Source organism: Pinus tabuliformis, chromosome J, assembly GCF_031772625.1.
Source record: "Pinus tabuliformis cultivar Carrire ecotype Pingquan chromosome J, CPIR1, whole genome shotgun sequence".
Classification (NCBI taxonomy): Eukaryota; Viridiplantae; Streptophyta; class Pinopsida; order Pinales; family Pinaceae; genus Pinus; species Pinus tabuliformis.
Window position 1 is genome coordinate 1,060,600,174 of NC_142295.1, and position 23,581 is coordinate 1,060,623,754.

The 23,581-nt window shown below is 36.8% G+C and overlaps 1 protein-coding gene and 1 pseudogene across 1 annotated transcript; both read left to right on the plus strand.

Moving 5' to 3' along the window:
• The first annotated feature begins 3,808 nt into the window (after positions 1-3,808).
• LOC149230619 (importin subunit alpha-2-like) lies at positions 3,809-6,341 on the plus strand. The gene is made up of 5 exons (XM_089381361.1): positions 3,809-3,844; positions 5,642-5,697; positions 5,790-5,913; positions 6,004-6,135; positions 6,249-6,341. Exons 1-5 carry the CDS (start codon positions 3,809-3,811, stop codon positions 6,339-6,341), a joined length of 441 nt encoding a protein of 146 aa, XP_089237487.1.
• A 55-nt stretch (positions 6,342-6,396) lies between these two features.
• Positions 6,397-7,974, plus strand: LOC149230620 (protein RTF1 homolog pseudogene; annotated as a pseudogene).
• Positions 7,975-23,581: the final 15,607 nt, after the last annotated feature.

Here is a 23,581-nt window from a genome sequence, read left to right on the forward strand (position 1 = left end):
TGTGGGGAAGACTATGCATCATGTCTGTATAGAAGATGCTCAAGTCATTGCCAAAGTTGCGCAGTTTCACCATCGTAAATTCAGAGAGGCCCTGGAGATTGAGAAAAGGACGAACAATCTTAATAGGGATGATGGCTGGAAGATTAGCAGTTGCTGGATCCCAGCCTTGTCTTCCTAGCCTCCTCTTTCCCCTTCTGTTAGGTCTTAGGGTTTCTGTCTTCCCCCCCCTCCTGTTCTGTTTTTGGTGGGTTTGTCATGGAGTATAGGAGTTAGTAATAGGTTTTTAAGTTTTTTCGAGCTCTATTTGGCATTAACCTTATCCCAGGGGGCAATAATTTTTTTTTTTTTTAAAATTGGATTAGATTCTTTACATGGTTTTTTAACCTAGTTATTTCCGTTAACTGTTTTCTTATATATTGATAAGTAATAACATAGTTAATTTTTTAATACATATAGATATAAATTTCTATATTAGATAAGCATGTACTTTGATTTTGGTATTTACATAATAATGTTTTAACTAGAATACGATTTTAATATCAGAATTATATATTATTAGGTAAATATAGATCATTTAGTAAACATAAATTACTGTATGAAATAATAATTTAATTTCGAATGGGCCATTACATTAAAATAATTAATAAAAATGATTTATTGGACCCTTAATTTTAATAATTATTTTTAATAAATTCACAGTGACCTATTGTAACTATATAATTTTGGGAATAATAATAGTTATAGATTACCATTATTCAGTTTACCATAATTTATTAATGACCATTTATCTAATTTACCATTGGACCTTTTGATTAAACAATTATTATTAAATGAATACATAGTTACCTATTGTAACTAAATTCTAAGAATAATAATATTTTAATACTATTTATTTGTATTTAAATAATTTAGGGATAATAAATATAGGTTAGGCAATAAAGATGAAGATATAATGACCATTATGACAATAAAAATATTTATTATTCAATTAAATAATAATATTATATGCTTCTATTTTTAGTAAAATCTGGGGTTTGACTTTGATCCTCAGGTCAAAATTAGCCGTTACAATATAGCCGTTGGAGTCGCTGCACACTCTATTTAATCAAGCTAAACCAGATCAGTTCTTCAACTTGTCCTGACGATGAACCACACTGGTTGGTTCGAAACGCGTCGACAAACGATTGATTATGTGATTTTGCCGAAGAGTATCTAAACAAGTTCTAATGGTGTTTTTATTCAGATATGTACTTGACGCAACGGATTCTGTGCAGTGTGGTTAAAGGCTTGGAAACAGTGCATAACATCTTGAAATCTCTAGGTCAAGATCAAGGCTAAGTGGATGGAATGGGGAGATTTTCCTCCCATCAATGGTTAATGTGATGTTAATGAAGCAACTGCTTTCAGAGGTAATTTTGGACTTAAGAAAATATTGAGATCTGGCAAGTTGAAAAATCATACTAAAAAATCATGTTATCTTACCATGAATCATGACTCATGAGTTTTGTAAGGGGACTGGACTTTTCTGCTATTGCAAAGACTGTAACATTCTTCCTCCAGAAAATGATCATATAAACAGTGTGAGAATAAAGATGATCATGCCAAGACCGATGGATGAAAAATGAGACATCCCGTTTAGGCCAGGTGATAAGAAAAGACCTGAGAATAGCATCTGGTCCTGACACCATAAAAAACCTCTGTGAGATCGATGATGTTTATGATCAAATAATTTTTGCAGCATTCAAGACTGAAATGATTGAAACATTTGAAAATGATAGAAGTAATAGAACTCAGCTCATACTGAATCCCCAACCACTAAAGAGAGGGAAGATACGGGAGAAACTGACAGCCGTGCTTCAGATAGGGGTTGGAAAATTAAATTATGGAAAGGAAGGTAAAAAATGATATTTATGCAGTAAACTATATATGTATATGTAATCCACCTCCCCTGGAAAGTAAAGTGCAATAAAAAAAGCAACTTAGAACCAGTAAAAATTGATATTTATGTAGTGAATTAGTTCTATTTCATGAGTTCCCAATTGGACAACCCATGAAATGTTTGGGGGTGTGCTCTGGTCGTTCTAAACACCCCTCCTCCCATCTCCCCAGTTCAGCTGTCCTGGAAACTTGTACACATAGTTCAAATTCAATTGGGGTGCCCAGAAAGTTTGTTTTCCAATCCAAAAATGGACTTATGCAAACGGGGAGATGCGCTTCCTTTAAATTCCAGAAGGATTACATTTGGGCTAGACTATGTTAGGCATTGCAAGTGGCCCAGTTTTGGGGTCTTCTAAGATGAACCATGCATCACAATCACTTTTGTTTTGCTAAGCTGCGGCAACAGGGAGTTGCTCTTTCCATAAAAATAAGACAGTGCTTAAATTTTGTCCCAACCGTTTATTGGTGCTGTGGAAGACCAGATCTTTGGTGCGTCGCCTGACACACCATTGCATTCACCATTGAACAATGATCTCATTGGTTGTTCAGCTAAAATTTCTATTTTTTGAAATTGCTTACTTTATAACATGTTTTTAAAGGCAACACAACATGTTGCAACTTCCATGACAAGTAATCTCCAACTATGGGACATGCAAGGACAATGGGTTTAAATTTCTATTTACAATTGTGCATCAATTACATATAAATAATGACTTAACTTAAGCCCAAATATGTTATAGCCAAAATATAACAAGGGAGTCTTACTAAGATTATGTTGGATATGTTACAGTTGGAGAGTCTTCCTGCAATGGTAGCAGGGGTCTGGTTTGATGATCCCACCATGCAGTTAGAAGCATCAACTCAATTCAAGAAGCTTCTCTCTATTGGTAATAGTCTTGAGTATATGTATCTTTATTACCATTTTTTTTTGTCTTTAGGAAATGGCCATATGAAAAAATATATGTGACAAAACGCAGTCCTCCAATTGAGGAAGTTATCGTTGCGGGTGTGGTCCCTTGACTTGTAGAGTTTCTTGCAAGGGATGATTTCCCTCGGCTTTAGGTATGATCTGTTTTTCAGTTGAGATTCTAAGTATTGAATTGACATTATATTGTGGTAATCTAATATCGTTTTAATTTGGTCATATTATAGTTTGAGGCAGCCTGGGCTTTAACAAATATTGCGTCAGGAACCTCAGAGCATACCAGAGCTGTGATTGATCATGGAGTTATGCCCAAGTTTGTGCAACTTCTTAGTGTTGCCAATGATGATGTCAGAGAACAGGTTGCATTTTGGACCTTTCCATCCATTTATGTTACTCAATTGACATTAGTTGCATTTACAAGTTTTCTTCCTTGTATTCTTATGTCGCTGACCTTGATTTATCTTGAATACAGGTCGTTTGGGCTTTGGGAAATGTAGCTGGTGATTCACCCAAATGTAGAGATCTAGCTACGCCGTAAGGCGTTTCCCTTTGAAATGAATTTCCCCAACCGATGTCGTGTCCTATTGTTGATCGTGGATTTGTGGTGTTAGATGATTGAACAAAGTTTGGTCGTTGATCCTCACACTGTCCTTTTGTCTCCCAACCCAATGGCCTCTCTGTCTTCAGAGTTATTTTTCGGGGATGTTTCCTCTGGAGGTATGCGAGCTAGGGCTTCATGAGACAGAGTCAGTCTGTTTACAAGTTCAGGTGTCTGGTCTTCGGCCTTGTTTCGTCTCAGGTCAGCTAGGTATGTGTTAACATCTGATTTTATGTGTATTTTTGTGCCACTCGTTTAGACGTTCTTCGCCACTTTCTAGTTATTTTAGCTGAAATCCAGAGAGTTCCAGTTTTTGTTGCGAGATATATTTTTTTCTTTCTTTGAAAATGGTGTCTGTGTATTCGGTGATGTTTTGGATTCAGGTAATTATCATTTCAGACAATTAGATAAAATTCCATTTATTTACTCAAACTCGGTTTTTGTGACAATGTTCGTTAACTCTTTCCCTATAGAAAGTTCAGTTTTTTCAATCATTAATTGTTCTGTATTTGTTTCTCATCTCTGTTAGAAATCTGGTGTCTTTTCATTCTTTCAGTAGCTTATATCTACACAGTTTTGTCAGTGTCTGTACTTACATTAATATAAATTTGAGTTGGCCATTTAGGGTTTCGTTGCCTGTTCTGTAACGCCCTTTTTTTAATTATGAATATAAAATTTTCTTTAGGGCAATATTTAGATTTCTGGTAGGACTTTGATTTTACTTGGTTTGAATATCATGTGCTATTTATTATTCTATGACTTTTGGTCAGTATTAATTGTATAGTTAGGGTTTGTTATATTCTCACGCTTTTCCGCATACTTGGTTTGTGATATGTGTACTTCTCAAATTTTTGAAATTTGCCATCTCTAAGTTCAATGTGCTTTCTTTACAAGTCTAAGGGTTCTTTTGAACTAATTGAGATAGTAATGTTCGTTTCATTGTAAGGACCATGTATTGTAAGGGGACTGGACTTTTCTGCTATTGCAAAGATTGTAACATTCTTCCTCCAGAAAATGATCATATAAATAGTGTGAGAATAAAGATGATCATGCCAAGACCGATGGATGAAAAATGAGACATCCCCTTTAGGCCAGGTGATAAGAAAAGACCTGAGAATAGCATCTGGTCCTGACACCATAAAAGACCTCTATGAGATCGATGATGTTTATGATCAAATAATTTTTGCAGCATTCAAGACTGAAATGATCGAAACATTTGAAAATGATAGAAGTAATAGAACTCAGCTCATACTGAATCCCCAACCACTAAAGAGAGGGAAGATATGGGAGAAACTGACAGCCGTACTTCGGATAGGGGTTGGAAAAATAAATTATGGAAAGGCAGGTAAAAAATGATATTTATGCAGTAAACTATATATGTATATGTAATCCACTTCCCCTAGAAAGGCAAGTGCAATAAAAAAAGCAACTTAGAACCAGTAAAAATTGATATTTATGCAGTAAATTAGTTCTATTTCATGAGTCCCCAACAGGCCAACCCATGAAATGTTTGGGGGTGTGCTCTGGTCGTTCTAAACACCCCTCCTCCCATCTCCCCAGTTCAACTGTCCTGGAAACTTGTACACATAGTTCAAATTCAATTGGGGTGCCCAGAAAGTTTGTTTTCCAATCCAAAAAATGGACTTATGCAAATGGGGATATGTGCTTCCTTTAAATTCCAGAAGGATTACATTTGGGCTAGACTATGTCAGGCATTGCAAGTGGCCCAATTTTGGGGTCTTCTAAGATGAACCATGCATCACAATCACTTTTGTTTTGCTAAGCTGCAGAAACAGGGAGTTGCTATTTCCATAAAAATAAGACAGTGCTTAAATTTTGTCCCAACCGTTTATTGGTGCTGTGGAAGACTAGATCTTTGGTGTGTCGCCTGAAACTCCATTGCATTCACCATTGAACAATGATCTCATTGGTTGTTCAGCTAAAATTTCTATTTTTTGAAATTGCTTACTTTATAACATGTTTTTAAAGGGAACACAACACGTTGCAACTTGCATGACAAGTAATGTCCAATTGTGGGACATGCAAGGACAATGGGTTTAAATTTCTATTTACAATTGTGCATCAATTACATATAAATAATGACTTAACTTAAGCCCAAATATGTTATAGCCAAAATATAACAAGGGAGTCTTACTAAGATTATGTTGGATATGTTACAGTTGGAGAGTCTTCCTGCAATGGTAGTAGGGGTCTGGTCTGATGATCCCACCATGCAGTTAGAAGCATCAACTCAATTCAGGAAGCTTCTCTCTATTGGTAACAGTCTTGAGTATATGTATCTTTATTACCATTTTTTTTTGTCTTTAGGAAATGGCCATCTGAAAAAATATATGTGACAGAACGCAGTCCTCTAATTGAGGAAGTTATTGCTGCGGGTGTGGTCCCTCGACTTGTAGAGTTTCTTGCAAGGGATGATTTCCCTCAGCTTCAGGTATGATCTGTTTTTCAGTTGAGATTCTAAGTATTGAATTGACATTATATTGTGGTAATCTAATATCGTTTTAAATTGTTCATATTATAGTTTGAGGCAGCCTGGGCTTTAACAAATATTGCGTCAGGAACCTCAGAGCATACCAGAGTTGTGATTGATCATGGAGCTGTGCCCAAGTTTGTGCAACTTCTTAGTGTTGCTAGTGATGATGTCAGAGAAAAGGTTGCATTTTGGACCTTTCCATCCATTTATGTTACTCAATTGACATTAGTTGCATTTACAAGTTTTCTTCCTTGTATTCTTATGTCGCCGGCCTTGATTTATCTTGAATATAGGCCGTTTGGTCTTTGGGAAATGTAGCTGGTGATTCACCCAAATGTAGAGATCTAGAGATTATTGAGGAGTGGTATTTGAAGTCTTTGCTCTAGCCAGGGAACGAAGGACTATTCAATCAGTGTGGGTGTTTAGAGGGGAAAAAAAGTTATGGCTGAACTGGAGCATTTGCTGCTAGAAGCAACTGATCGAACATCTACCAATGATGGAGAGCAAAACCAAAATCTTGCGAAAGGGAGACTAGAAGATTCTGATTCAGATGATGGCAGTGACTCGAAATACATTGATGACGATGATTCAGATGATGCTGGGACAACAAATAGGAAGGCTTCTGGGTCAAGAATGCCCCTGAAAAAGAGATTTGATTTTGGTGACAAGGATGATGATGACAGGGGTCGCCGTGATGATTCCGATAGCGAATTATCCATAGGAAGTGATTTATACAAAGATCATGAAGATAGGGAGTAGCTTGGGAAAATGTCTGAACTAGACAGGGAGTTGATTTTGGCAGAACGAGCAGAAGCAAGGGATAATTATTTAATGCATAAAAGGGCTTGCCAAAATGAGATTAGAAATCAACAACGGAAATAAACAGGGCCTCCATCTTCATGGACGCGCTCTTCTGTGAAATCGACAAGGTCTGTAAAAGAAAATGCTTTGAGTGAATTGGTAGTAAGGTGGCAGAAAGCACAGGATTCTGACATTCAACGTAAGCGGAAAGATAATACTGGTTCATCTAAGGGGCGGGATTCGTCACCTAGTAGAAGAAAATCTCATGCGAGTCCGAGCCTTAGTTTGTCATCCTCTGGTGAAGGAGAACGAAGTGGAAGCAGTGGCGAAGAATTAGATAGTGATGGTGATGGTCTCGGCTCTGCTGACACTCCCAGCTTTGAAGATATTAGAAGCATAACAATAAGGAGATCAAAACTTTCCAAGTGGTTTATGGAACCATTCTCTGAGAATATCATTGTGGGCTGCTTTGTAAGAATTGGGATAGGAATGTCCGAGTTAGGACAGAGTACTTACCGTCTTTGCATGGTAAAAATTGTTGATGTGACAGACCCTGATAAACAATACAAGTTTGAGAACCGCACCACATACAAGTATTTGAATTGTTTCTGGGGTAGCGAGAGTAGTGCAGCAAGATGACAGATGGCTAGGGTATCTGATTCACCTCCACTTGAGAAAGATTTTTTAGATTGGGGATGGGAAGTAGAACGCAGTGGTGGTCGGATGATTAGTCGAGCAGAAGTTGAGGAAAAAATAAATGCGCTAAAAAAGATAAATCAATTTGTGTATTCTGCAGAAACTGTAAAACAAATGTTGCAGGAAAAGAAGTTGGCTTCCAAAAGGCCATCGAATGTGGCTGCTGAAAGGGACAGGGTTAGAAGAGAGATGGAGCTGGCGGAAAGCAGGCATGATTATTCAGAAGTTGAGAGAATTAAAGTGAGATTGAAGGAACTAGAAGTCCTTTCTCTTCAGAGCAAAAGCAATGATGCAAAAGCCTTGATGCTAGCAGAAATGAATAAGAAAAACAAGGCTGAAAATTCCAAGAACGCTTCTGAGATCAAGCCTCTAGACCTTAATATTAAAGCAGGTGAAGTAGGGTATGATCCTTTCACTCGGCATTGGACTCAATCTCAAAATTATTATGATACAAAGGCGAAGGTTGCTGAAGAAAATACATTTCTTGAAGGGATTGCATCAGAAGGCTCAACGGACCTTTGAGCATTTTTGTAGGGGTTTATGTTATCCAATCATTAAAATTTTTGATAAAATTAGTCTGGACTATCCACATACCTATTTTTTTTCAATAAATTTGAAGAAGTGCATGTTTTTGCTTTAATAATATGTATGCTCCTGAATTTTCTGAACTGTAGTTTTGTGGGCCAATTGTTTGCTGTATTGTATGGTATCCACATTTGAATTCAGATTCTATCTTGATAACTATCATTTCTTAGTATGTTTTTATGAATATATTGCATTGTAAGTGTTCTTTCTCTTCCTACATTGGACAAGAAAATACGGCTGTCTTTGACAATGTGAAGCTGTTGAAGATGCAAAAATTCCCTTGCTTTACATGAGCCAACTTGACCTTCAATAGAAACGTTGCTGAACACAATTAGAAGTTTCATGTTTCTTTAGAGAGCATCCTGAAAGGCTTGTGTAATTCCTGCATTGTTTTGGTTGATGCCTTGCTGAGGAACCATTGAGACTCATCATGGTTTTGTGGTCCAATCAGAACCTATTCAATACTCACCTTCATTGACTATATTAGTCAGACACAAACCCTGTCAAAACTCTCAAGCCAGTAGGGCTCGGGCACAATGTTAGTTCCTCAATACGGTGATCAAAGTCTATCATCAACATTACAATTGTCTTCACACATCCTTTTTCTAAATGAATCTATATTACATGCGCTTGAAGAACTAGCTTTGAAGTCTCTATTCTCTGGCAATGTTCAGGTCTAAGTTCATGTAGGCAATTCTATGTTGAAATTATACTTGCATACCAGAATCTTATATTGGTGGAAGACCGTTACTCAAATGTCTGCCAAAAAGAGCACCCATTCTGACACACCACCTATGCAGAGGAAGAAGCCTCACAAGTGTTTGGGCTCCTTTTCTCTATCATGGCTGGGGAAGTAGCCAAGAGTAAATATCTCTGCAGGCATGAAGTCCAATAAAAATAATGTATAAGACATATTTGACAACCAACAATTGCATCTAAAATGCAAAATATGTTCCCGGCCTTTCAGAAAATGTGGAGTCCAGCAGAATGTGAGGCCAGCACTATCATCGAAATTCAAACCAGATATGAATCTTTCAGTCTTACGGTATTATGGGACAATAACATCACTGATATATGAACTATATATCAAGCTTTCAATCCTAAAATATAAGTGTTGGATGCTTCACTGCAAAGCCTAGAAGCCTTCTTTCAAATGTAACAACTGGATGATGCACAGAAGTTGATGCTAATAGAAGTCCGTATGGAGCGACCAACCCTTAACATGGTGGTGGGCTCTTGTACGAGAAGCCTTCTTTCAAATATAACAACTGAATGATGCACAGAAGTTGATGCTAAAAGAAGTCAGTATGGAGCGACCAACCCTTAACATGGCGGTGGGCTCTTGTACGAGACTTAGTCAACTCAAATTCACCTCCTACACAAACTTTGATATGCTTCAAGCAAGAAATGCAATATAGGTTATACCTGAAGGGGAAAGCAGAGGAAATCATGAAGCAATGGATTCACGTAAGGCAAGTACCTGGTCAAAGGCATCAAACAATATTTTTTATGGCTTCAAGTCCATGGTGATGAACTTGGAAGTTCCTTGACTCACTTCTCAGAGGACTCTCAACCAAAATATCCAAAGAAAAATGGACCTGCTTAGTATAAATGCTTTGGAGAATGCTTTACAAGTAGCTCTCGAGTTCGAAGCCAAAGCTTCAGAAGAAAATGTATTAAGCCTCCACCAACTAAAGCAAGATTCTCGAAGCCTTCTCTTTTAGAACTGTCTCTATTAGTAACTCAGAGTAGCCTTTAAATTAGGGAAATGACAAAGGTAAGAAAAAGTATAGTAGTTATCATAAATATGCATGCATGATAACTACAGTGTATTGCTCAAAAATCTTGAATAACATAGAACCAGTGTTATTGGAACCAGACCGGAACTGGTGAAATCAGCGGGTTCGATCTTTTTGACACCCAAACAGGTCTGGTTCGAGGTTTGGAACCGGAAATGGCTAGTTTGGTATTGCACTGGCTGGTTAGGTACCAAACTGGCCAATTCTACACAATTTGATTAAAGATGTTCCAAACGTAATTATTTTTTAGAAAAAAACAAGAATTTTTGAGTGGGGTAGCCTAATATTCAAGCCTATGGCTTTAGTATTGCTTATGCAATTCATAACATTACCATGAAATGATTTTGGATGTTTGAGAGTAGTTCTGACCTCATTGAATTTCATATGGAGAAAGTAAAAGTTTAGATCTCACTCAAAATTTAGTAGACTTGACAACCTTTTTCAGGATTTCAATATTGTGGGGATTGCCACATTTCTATTGGATTTTGTTATGTATGAGGGTATGAACTAGTAATTAATCAAGAACACTAAGCTCTCTATGTACCTTAATGTTAGTGACATTGGTTGATGAACTCTTCTCTCAGAACCCTACTAAAAATGTACCCATCACTGAAACAAAATCTTGACTTGAGATGCTACTTTTTTTTCTATCTTATTTTAATGCTTAGAGGGTGATATTGATGATGGAGATCCTAATATAGACAATGATTTTGATTATATGTAGGTATTTGTTGTAACATGATTTTTTTTTTTTTTTTTTTATGCTAACGGTCATTTGGACCCTGTTTGTTGATGTTTTTTCGATTTAGAGATGGATTGTACTACCGTGTTTGTTGATGTTTTTTCAGTTTAGAGATGGATTGTACTTGATGCTATTTTTTTTATTTTCTTCTATAGGACCTAGATAATGCAAGGGCCACACAATTTCCACTGAAGCATCCACTTGGGTTAGCCTCTATGTTTTGGATGATTACACAATAGATAAAATTGGCCAGCACTTATCAAAAATTCCATCCAGCCAGATAGTTGATGCTCAATCCTACTTTATATTTTCTAAGCACAACCAATAACTCCACGAGGATAACATGATCCCTATTTAGCAAATACACTGGCTGCCCGCTCAAATGGCTGGTACCTATAATCATAGCCCTGTACGGATAAAAACTGATGACTACGAGTTACGTTGGCTCTATACATTGATGACAGTTTCTTTAGCTTTTCCAACAATCATTGTACTCTAGTATAGACTAAATGGACACTGGAATTTCCATTATCCAGAAGATGGAATCTTACCCAAGGCATTCACAAAAGTTGTTACCAACCCACAACTGGTTGAAAATAATCTCCATCATCATAACAAACTTTATGCCCATAATATGCACAAATGGTAACACATGATACATCTCCCAAACCAATGGAGTCCAACTAAAGTCTAATCCGAGATCCTCCATTCTCAACACTTTATACATAAAAAAACTTGTCTGTAATCGACCTCTCTTTGCACCTTTTGGGGCAATTGCTAGTTATATTAAGTTACTTGAAAAATCGGTCTCCTACAATGTATTTTAGGTATCAGAGGAGGGAAATGGTTATTTCCATTGATTGAGGAATCATTTAGGAAATTTCAGTCTTGTAGAAAATATTTGTTTGGGCCCGAAACTTTTTCGTTGTCATCTAATTAATGAATGCATTAGGTTGACCATAACAAAATATCCATTTTCAGAATACACATTATCGTCCAACCTTGCTTTCAACAATGCCCATTCACATGTCGCTATTCTTCCCCACTCTATGCCTTACCACTCTATGCCTTACGGCGTTTCCTTTGCAACATAAGGTGCAAATGCTAGTATCATTTTTTATTTTAAATTAACATCTCTACAAATTTGCAAAATAATTTTTACTAAGTCTCAAAAAATTGGTGAGTGAAATTATGTATGTGTGTGTTACCAAATCTTTACAGTCAACGACAGAGTATTTGATATTCATAAGAACCAATGTAGACATATAAATGAAATGGCTAGTAAACTAAAATAGACATCAAAACATGTTTCTCTAACGATACATCTCACATTTCCAAGTTTTAAAAAAATCATAAAAATTAACAAAATTATAGCTATTTTAAAATATTATTATTATTAATATTAATAATAATAAAAATATAAAAAATGATTTAAATATTTTCAACCTTTAAATATGATTTGTTACAATACCATGGTTTACTAATATCACATGCAAAACGTACCATAATTCATGTTCATATAACAATTTTTTTTTTTTTTTTAATTGATCAATTTAATTAAAGGGGTAGAAAAGGGATAACTACTTTTGAGATAAATATTAACCCTTGATATGTTACCACTACTAAGAATATTCTGGAAAATTCCATGGAGGTCACATTATTTCCATCCACCTAACAATTATTGATAATTAAATCAAAATAGAAATTCTTATCAATGCAATTACTTGTTATGCCGGTAGGCATGTCTATTTTGGAATAGGGATTTTTGAATTTTAATTTAATTATCAACAATTATTAGGGGAAGGGTAGGGGTTTAACCTGCATCGAATATTCTAGAATATTCTTATTAGTATACAATAATTAAAGGTCAAGATTTATTTCCAAAGTAATTATGCATTTTTTCCCTTTTAATTAAATTCATTAATTAAAAAAATGTCATATGAACAAGTGTCACATGAAATGAGTTATGTTTCTTTGGGCATGTGGTATTCATAAGAAATGCCATTAACAAATCCTATTTACACATTAAATTTTTTCATGATAAATTTAGGGTGAATCTCCATGGTTAAGAATCTTGTTACATTCTTTTTTAAAATGCATATATGTTTAACATTTATATTAATTATTTTTATCATTAACAATAATAAATTTTATTTTAAATAAAGTTATAATTTAGTTCCCCAGATTCGGGTGACAGAATGAGAGAGGAGGGGGGCACATTTCCACCAGCCACCTGGCCACTAGGAAGGTGGACATGGCAACACACTCCTCTGCACATGCCATAATTTTACCTTTACATATTTCCTAGCATTGACACTAATGACAAGGAGGGGAACGATATTGGACTGGGATCGAAAGGACATGAGTTGGGCAGCTGAATCATGATGGAAGCATGCAAGGTGGTTCAAGTTAAACATGGAGAATAATAGCTTTGTCCTGGGGCGATAAACTCCAACAAAGAAAAAAATTATTGTTGATAGACATTCTTCATTGGAGGTGGTGTTGAATGTCGACTTCAAACGAATGTCACCATGACAACAGAGGGTTATTTATTTTCCAGAATGATTGTAACTATGTGTTTTGTAAATGCAGTAGCCTTGAGCAAGGTAATGAAGGAGATTTAGCATGACCAGTCAGAGTTTAGGAGTTTGAATGATCGAGGTGGCTCGAGAGATGCTCAAAAGTCAAAGAGGACTCAAAATAGCTCAAACATCAAAGTCCTTAGATTGAAATGTGACTAGGACCATATCATAGTGCTCATCGCCTTGATTCTAATGGTCCAGACGAAACTCAAATATGAGTTCGTATGCTCTAGATATTCGTGATCAAAGTTCTGGTCAAACTTAGCCATGTGGTAGGCTTAACCATGCAACAAATTGGTCGAAACCCGATGCATGGAATTCGGCCATCGAAACGGGTGAATTTTATAAATGGTTAAAATTCCCAATAACCCCTATTTACAACAAAATTGAAAATGGTTGAGTGGTTGTTAAACAAAAAAACAAAAAAATAAATAAAATAGGGGCGGGTCGGGCCCGTTGGACCCACCTACCCCACCAGATGTATGTTAAATAAAACATATATTATAATTGTGGTGGAAAGAGGTCAAACCCTGCCACCCCTGGTTGTGTATCATATATATAAACAGGAGATCCCAACCCCCAACTTTGCCACAAATGTCATATCCCGAGGGTGGTGAGGCTCAAACTGGCCCGCCTCCCTACCACCCTCACCAACTGTAACCAAAAATATAATTCCAACCACGCCAGTTGCAACCGCATACCCAAACTGCCAGGGAATTTAATTAACCGCCAACCATACAAAATATGCGCCACTATATATGGGATTTCATTGTGTTTGAACCCCCGACTTGCATGCCTCTATTGCCGATATTTACCAACAAGCCAACGGCCTATGTTGGTGAATCTGCCTAGAATTTTATATAAGAGCTCATTTTTACCATTTGACCGGAGGTCGATGGTGTAGAGCGGAGGGGAAGCATGAGAAAATTTGGGTGATGGAACCATGAGCCAAGGAATATTAAGATGATGAAAAGACTCCATTAGAGGGCTAGAGATGCTAGTGATAGAATTTCGCAAGTGGATTTCATTTTCGTGCGTTTTCTAGCCAAGATTCTAACTGTGAAGTTAGAATCTCCATCTGAGAAGTAGAAATTTAGGTATCCAGCAACACGAATCTTTGGAGGATCTTGTGGAATATAAAATATTACCTTCGAGGCAGATTTTTTCTAGTGTCAGAATGATGCTAACTTTATAGTCATTTTTCACAAAATTTTTCAGGGAGCACAGTTGTGTGCTCAGAATCTTCATCCGAGGAGTGGATTTTTTGGTCATCTTCAGGAAGGAATATTTGGGCAAATCTTCAAGATGCCCGAAGGTCCATAAGTTGATGGTGTCCAATGGTGCGAACGACACTCAAATCTAACTTCGTATGCTCCAAATATTTGTGGTCAAAGTTATGGTCAAACTAGACCAAGTGGCATAGTTTACGGGGCAACAAATTAACTGAGACCCGACGTAGGGAATCCGACCACTGGAACGGGTGAATTTTGTTGAATGGTTAAAATTCCCAATAGCCCTTATTTAAGGAAAAATTGGAAATGACTAAGTTTTTGTTATACAAACAAAAAAATATTAAGGAAAATAGGGGCGGGTCAGGCCCACTAGACATGCCCACCCCACCGGATGTATGTTACATAAAACATATATTATAATTGGGGTAGTAGGAAGTCAAACCACACCATCCCTGGTCATGTATCATATATATAAATAGGTAGGCCACTTGTTGGCGGACCCGACCCCCAACGTTGCCACATATGTCATATCCTGAGCACAGCGGGGCTCGAACCCATCTTGCCACCCAGGCCAGCCCGCCTCTGGGGCGCCCTCACCAATCATAACCAAAAATATAAAGACAATTGCAACCACATACTAAAGCCGCCAAAGAATTTAATTAACCACCAACCAAACAAAATACACAACACTATATGTGGAAGGTCGACGGGGTTTGAACCCCGAACCTACTTGCCTTCATTGACGAGATTTACCAACGGGCCAATGGCCTATGTTGGTGAATCCTCCCAGAATTTTAGATAATAACTCATATTTACGATTTGAATGGAGGCTGACGATGGAGAGCGGAGCGTAACCATGAGTGCATCGGAGTGGCGGAACCATGAGTGAGGGAATATTAAGATGTTGAAAACATTCCTTTAGAGGGTGAGAGATGCCAGTGACAAATTTCACAAGTGTAGAGTCATTTTCACACGTTTTCGTGCTAGGATTCCAACCGTGCAGTTAGAATCTCCATCTAAGCAGCAAAAATTTAGGTGTCAAGTAGCACAAAGTCTTTGGAGAATCTTGTGGAATCTAAAAGATTCCCTTGAAGGCTGATTTTTTGCAAGTGGCTGAATGATTCCGACTTTATAGTCATTTTTCAAATAATTTTGTAGGGAGTTCAGTGGCGTGCTCAGAACCTTCATCATAGTAATGGATTTTTCAGCCATCTTTAGGAAGGAATCTTTAGGGGAGTCTTCAAGATTCCTGGAGGTCTAGAATTTGATGGTGTCAAAAAGGGGAAATGATTATAGTCGTTTGATGCCATTTCGTGCCACTAATTCAGCGACGATGTTTGTTTCAGCAGCCGAGCTTGGCATTTTTCGACCATCCCTTAGAGTGGAGGTATATGATGCAGTTATGTCATGTTTTTCTTCTGATATTCTGAGATGATGTTTTTGTTGTTGAGATCCCTAATTACTATTATGTTGAGGGATACTTGTATGTCACATTTTGTGATATTTTATTAGCCCATTTGAGTGAGAGTTCTTATATGGAGAATGTCTCGTGGAGAGACATGCCACTCTTGTTGAGGGAATTTTCCCATATGAGTGAGATTTCTAGAGAAAGTCTCGTGGAGATACCCACCACTTTGGTTGAGGATATTCATCACTGTAATGACAAAGAACATACCATGTACATCATCATCTTGCATCATTAATGAAGTGGCCTCTCCACTCTTGACACAAGGGCCCGGAGACTTAACCCAGACTAGGTGAACTATGTTATCAATGTGTTTGTGTTCTTTATTTGATTTATTTTTGTTACGTTTCACCTTCTTTACAGTGTGCACATGTCACTTTTCATGCTCTTTTGAATGCAATTATCCTAACATCATAGAAGTAAAAGATATTGGTTAATTATGGTAGTTGAGGACATTCGGATTATTGAAAGAGTTAATATGTGAGGAGAATTCAACCTGCAAGGGCCTTTATCATCTTAGAAGGCTGAGAAATTGAATGCGGGACTTAGAGCAGACTGAAAGAATGTCCAGATAACTAGTCTCTCCTCCTGAGAAGGAATGATTTTCATGGGACACAGGGTGAAGATTTGGAAGGTTTCCAACCGTAGAGATATATGGGATAGGAAAAACAACCAAGGTATGAGGATGGGGTGGCCTGGAAGTAGATCCTTCAACAATCTTATGATCTCTTCAATTATTCCTTACTTGATATTCTGGTTGGTACTTTACACATGATAATATGTGTTATTATTTATTGAGGGTCAATGAGAATAATTGCTAATTTACTATTTTTTACATGACAGGATTTTCATGGATTTATTGTTGGTTAAGTATATGCTACATGCATGGTGATTTTCTAATTGTAGCAACTAAGGACATGCATGGTTATGGATGGTGTTTGTGTCCTCATTATAATATGTTTCTTTTTCATTTCTTCAACATTAGCTTAACATGGTTCTTATTCAATTTTTTTCTTCAATTTTTGTTCTTTGTCAAACCATGATTATATTAGTAACCAGGTGTTATTCACTTAAATAGAAAACTGGGAAGTGAACAATCATTGTTTCAAATATGAATCCCATAATTTCAAATGACATATACGACACTCGTTTTTCAAGGGGATTGTGCTACACTCGTTTTAAGTTGAAGCACTTTCACTGCCCAAACTCAGGTTCAAAATCCATTAAGGACATGTTTTCCTGTTGAGGCGACCAGCCTAGTTAACTGTAGACTGGGTGGAAGGCATGATAGTCGTGAGGGCCCATGGATGCCTTTTATCTCAGTAGGAAAGGCTAGGCTAAGTGAATCTTGGGTGGATATTGGAAGAATAGATATTGGTCATCAATGATTGCTAATCACATCAAATGATTAAGTTTTGACTAAATTCTTTGGCTGTATTTGGATTTGCAATTTAGAATTAGGTAGAAGAGAGGAATATCAATGATTGGACAAAATACAAGGCATTTTCGATGCATATATTCCTCAATTTCAATTTTGAAATCACATGAAAAGTTTACATCCTATACAATTGGTTTGCAGATTGAAATCCTCTAAACCAGGAAAATTAAAATGTCAATTAGACCTCTGTATATTCAACATGAAGGGAATAGTATAGAACCAATTCTCTTGAGTCTTTACCTATATTTTATGTAAGTCCGCAATGTCAAAAAATATTTGTCTAGGTAGATTATAGGTTTGCTGAGCGGATGTTGCTGTATGGTTAAAATTTAGAAAACAACTTAGGCTCTACAAAAGTAGCCTACAATGTTTCTAATATTCTAATCCACTTGATATTGTTAATATTTTATAAGAATTAAACTCTTGAAGCAGAATCATTCCATGGTTTACAGCTCTTCCATGAAAAATGAGTATGTAGGCAGAGGAAATGGACATTTTTATGAGGTTTCTTGAAGTATTCAAAACCCAATCCTTCCTCTAGTTATTAGTAGGTGTGGATAACAAAATTTTGACTTCATTCGGTGAAGCTAAGGGCTCAAATGCATTACCATACTTATTAGTCACCCATGTTCTCTTTGTGGCTTGGGGAGTCTGCACCGACTCGAAAGGTTTACCCTTTTCCATAGACACTCTTGTTAGTAATGACCACTTTGCATACGATAACATGCTTGCACTTCATGCCATGATTCCAACTATTATGGACCCTATCCCCGGGAAAATAAATGGATTTTATAATTTCTATGGATTTTTATAGAAGGGAAACCATTACAAATAGTTGGGAATGATAAACTGAGGTAAAGTATTTTTGCGTGCATTCTGCTCCTTTTAAAATTTATCGAATATGAGAGCCCCCATTTTTATTAAGTAATGATGAGTATTAGTGCCTGCTTAGAATATTTTATTTCATCTTCTAAGCTTCATCACCTTTCTGAAGGTTATGTTGAATGATAATTTTCTATGCTTTGTAACTTGATCACTCTAACTATTCAATAAGAATATAGTATTGTGCCCTCTTTATTTCAAAGAGTCAAATATCTTCCTTTGCCTTTTCTCTTGCATCTAAATTTCTCATTTGACTCTGTGAAAATCTTTGTACTTTCACCTAAGGCTAACAAAAATCCGAATCATAACAAGCTGAAGCTAAATTTGGCAGGATTATAAGGAATACAATTGTTTGGTTTAAGGATTTTTCTAACAATTCAGTATCTTGTTGGCAAGCTCAATCAGCGCATAAACTATTGAGCCTTTATGGTGAAGTAGTCAACCTTGAATTTTTTTCCCTTCGATGCATTGTGCATATTAATGAAAATCCTTCTCCACATTGCTTTAGTCTCATCTTAGATTTATAGATTCTTCTCAATCAACTCATGGACTAGGTCAAGCATACCTTGTAGAGGTCCCCCTTGTCCTCACTTCTGAGGTCTTTTGTTTAAGCATACTCATCTAGGTTTTCCTTTTTATTCCTATCACAATTTCTTCAGTTGCTTAGGTCATAACTCTTTTGGCCGATGAAATAGTAACTAGGGAAATAGTGGTATTATGCATAAGGGTTACTTCAACTATTTTCCTAGTGTCCGAAAATGCACAACAACCTAAGATCCCTGATCCTCTCTATTTAGGAATACAGATATGTGGTCTGACCAAGTATTCACCTCTTATTCCTTTACCTAGTTGAGATGGAAGTATATGGTGAATATACTATAATAATTTACAAAGAAGTGTACCACTAAGGTTATCTCAATAATGAAATGGTAACTGGGTAGCATGCCATGTTGGCACCACGCGGCATCATAATTGCAGCCTCAACAAACCATCCTCTCCTAAAATCACTCCATGATCTCTTGATGCCATATAATCTGTATATATTTTTTTCCCGCCCTTATATATTATAATTCCATCACTTCCCTTTATAGTTTAGACACCCACCATATCCTATTTCTTTTTTCCTACTCCACGATGTAGTCAAAATTCCATCGAAAAAATTCACCTTAGGTTTGTTCGTCAATAATGACTTATGTATCCCAAATACTGCTCAGAACCTTGATTCCATCATTAATAATATGCACCCTTGTGAGACCACTCCTCAATCTCTTTATGTTGTGCAACATACTAAAATTTTGTTTCTGTCCTATGCTAGTAAAATTTTATCTCATCCCTTCAATATTCACATTCTAGCCATATCCTAATACACTTATCCTACTCCAAATTGCAATCAAATTCCCATTAACAGGATTTATTCTAGATCTTCTCATTAACAATGTTAACAACATCTTACATGTGCCTCTATCCACTTTCCCTCTTATACACCTACTTCAGTGCGCCAAGTTTCTCACCAATTTCCTTTTATGCCTTGAATTTAGGATTCCTAGCATCCTCATGCTAGAGGAGATATGGAGGTGGCACGATCCCCTAATTTTTTCAGTGGGATTCATCATAGGGGAGGGAAAAAAATGCATCCTCCTCTATTCTTAAGTTTCCAAAATTCTACTTGACTCCCTTATTGGATATCTTGTCAGCCAAAGAGTTAAGTATTTTGTACACATGATGATTTATTATTGAATCAAACTATCTACTTTCTTTCCTGACTTAAATATTTGGATAATTTCAATCTTGCATGTTTTTTTATCTTGTGTATTAGTCTAAATTTTACCTAGGAGTCCTCTACCACAATTACTTTTTGCCTTGCAATGATTTTTGGGCAATTTGACGCCTAACCATAATGCAATCTATTCGGCTTGATTATTGGTTTCCTGTCCTATGTCCCAAGAATATTGAAAACTCTCTTTTTAATTGGGGCATACCAGCACCCCTTCCGCTCGTGCCTCCCCTGGCCACTGCTCAGTTATAAAAGGAAAGGATTTTTGGTTTTAGCCAATATTGAAAATAATTTATAGGTTTCAAATCTATTTTTACATGGGAGGTAATATTTTAATTTTAAGATAATTGGAGTATTACTTCAACATCATGGTGCTTTTTAAAAATCTTGGTATGTTTTAAATAGGCCATATGAATAGGATACTTTTGTAGAATATTTTTGAATAAATTTCAGTGTACATTTTGTGGTCATCGCTATTATGGATTTGATCTCAATGTCTTTTGGTAGTTTGTAGACTGCCAAACCCTTATTCTGGCTTCACCTCGAAGCTTGGTATTCAAAATGAAATTTGTTTTTTGTTCTAGTGAGAGAGAAGAAAAAGTTGTCCTATTTATCTTAATTGTTTTATTGCAAAGGTTATGGATTTCATCATACACTTATTGTGTATATGTTAGGCCATTTTTGTATCATTAGTTATCAAATGGATATATTTGTGAGATCACTCACTAGAAACTTGAAATATTTAGGGAAGACATTGACTAGAGAGACTGTAACTTTGGAGGTATAGAGTTTTGACACAATTGACAATGTGAAAGCCAAGATTCAACACAAGGAAGGCATTCCTCATGACCAAGAAAAAATGATATTTGGTAGAAATAATTTGGAGGATGGATATGCCCTCACTAATTAAAATATTCAAAAGGGTTATGCTTCATCAGTTGCTTACTCTAAGATGTGGATTTCAAAAATTTCGTAAGGCTTTGATTAGAAGAAACCATTACTCTTGAGGTGGAATCGATTCTCTTCAACTCAATGCAAAATTGGATGGTGAAACGATTGAAAAAATAACACGCAAAGGATATACCATAGTATGCAACTTTTGTTGAGACAACACGAAAGAACATTTTATCATAATGCTTCAATGCAACACATCTAACTATTGAAGTTGAAAAGATAACAAAAATCCACAAGAATGATTCAAGGTTATGCCATCTAAGGGAAATATGTAGTCATGGCATAGAAATTTTTGTTGCAATTAATCTACGAGAAACGATAAATGTTGAACCAACTTATAACACTATGTAGCAAATTGTGTGAAACTACCAAACATTGTATTTTCTCTACATAGTAAAATGTTTGAAATTATTTGTAATCTATCATGCCTCAATCTTGCAAAGTATCAAGCTAATAGAATTGTATGCAATAACATTTATTACAATGACTTTTTATAAATTATAATGGAAATCATTAATTATTGATAGATGTTTCCTTCGGCTAATAATGTAGCTTAGTTAAAAATGCGCGAGCGAGTCTGCCTGAGAGCTACGCAGACCTAGCCGCCTCCCTGATTTTGCAGGCCTCTCTCGGCAGCCTCCTGTTGCTGAGTCTTCTCTGATCATGCACCCCTCAGAGGAGGGTGACCCCCTCTCATCCAGGCACCAAGGATCTGAAGAAAATGAAGAAGCATTCACATCCCTGATTGTTGTGAATGGAGCTCCAAAGAACAGGCCAACAATCAACAAATTTGTAAAGAAGCTTGAGGATATACCAGAGATCTCTCTCCCACCTGCTCTCCCTCGAAGAGCAGCTCTTTCATTGGCAGAACATGGACTAGTTGGGCAGTTCACAAGGTTATGGCCATCACCCAAATCAGTACAAAAATGGGTTGAAAGAAATTGGAATGCAACCATTCAGGGGAAAATAGCAATACGATTTTGTGGAAGGGGATACTATACCTTCCTCTTCGAATCAAAGGAAGACAGAGATTTGATCTTCATAAACGGTACATACTTCATGGATTACAGAGGTTTATATCTAAATAGGTGGACGCCAGATTTTGATCCAGAAATGGACATTCCAAGTGCAGTTCCAGTCTGGGTCAGACTACCACACCTTCCGCTACATTGCTGGGGAGATGATTCGGTCAAAGCTATAGGAAATGTAGTGGGCAAGTATATAGACAGATGTGAACCAAATGATAACATGCATGCATGTGCGAGAATATGTGTGGAAGTAGACCTTGGAAAAGGCCTTCCAGAGGCAATAAAGATCAAGGTAGATCAGTGGACACATATACAGCAGCTGGACTACGAGCAGATACCATTCAAATGCAAGGTATGTCATGAGTATGGTCATTTTTCTAATAGATGTCTTAAAAAAAGAGAGAATGAAAATGTAGAAGAACAAGAGAACACATGGGAACAAGTAAAAAGGAAAAAACCCATCAATAAGCAGCCAATATCAACTGCCTCCCAGTTTCAAGAACCAAATGAGACTACTTCTCAGCCCTCATTGAAGGTTATCTCCCCACTCCACACATCTACGAATCCCTTTGGGCCCTTGGAAGACCCTATTGATCCACCCTCTCCCAGATCCCCAATATCCAACCCCAACTCCCTTGCCCACATACCCTCTTCCTCTATTCCTATTTCCCCTCTACCTCCTCCCTTAGTGGACCACATATTAACTAGAAATCAAGCTAAAGAAAACCCTCAAACTTTGGATCAGCAAAAAAAAGTGGGAAGAAAATCCAACAAGGAAATAAGAGACGAGGTAGCGGCTAAAGAAATGGCATTAGGAACTCAACAACCAATGGAATCCTTCCTTGGGAAAAATACAGGAAACAATGAAAAAAGTCAGCAAAGAGGAAAGGGAGGTTCCCACCAGCACAACAGTAAATAATGATAGTGGTCTCTTGGAATTGTCGTGACCTTGGCACCACTTTCAAAGCCAATGCAGCTAGAGATATTTTAATCAAAGAAAATCCAGACATTTATATGATCCAGGAGACCAAAACAAGCAATCAAGAAAATAAAAAACTGATTCAAAAATTAAGAAATTATGATGGAACAGTGTTAGAGGCAACAGGAGCATCAAGAGGAATATGCACCATATGGGAAAAAATAAAATGGGAACTTATAAACCAAAAAATCAGCAAACACTGGATTAGAACAGATTTGAGAGATCTCAACACAAAGGAACTGTATAGCTTCATGAATGTATATTCTCCAAATCACTATAGAGAAAAAGAACACTGTTGGAATTCGATAAAAGAAGAACTAGCAGAAAGACAAAACGGGAAATTAATCCTTGGAGGAGATCTAAACCTGATAAGGAACACCGAAGAAAAATTTGGAGGGAACTATCATACAGACCCGTCAAGAGAAGCCCTTGAAGAAATAATGGAACAACATAAACTAATCGACATTCCTCCAAGCAATGGGAAGTACACATGGAGTAATAAAAGAATAGGCAAGAATAATATCAAGGAAAGGTTGGATAGAATCTTAGTACAAGAAAACATAGCAGCTGAATTCACTTCTGTGAAAAGCAAGATCATCCACACAACAGCTTCAGATCACAAGCTGGTGGTATTGAGCATGGGTAAGTTGGAAAATCAAGGCCCGCTCC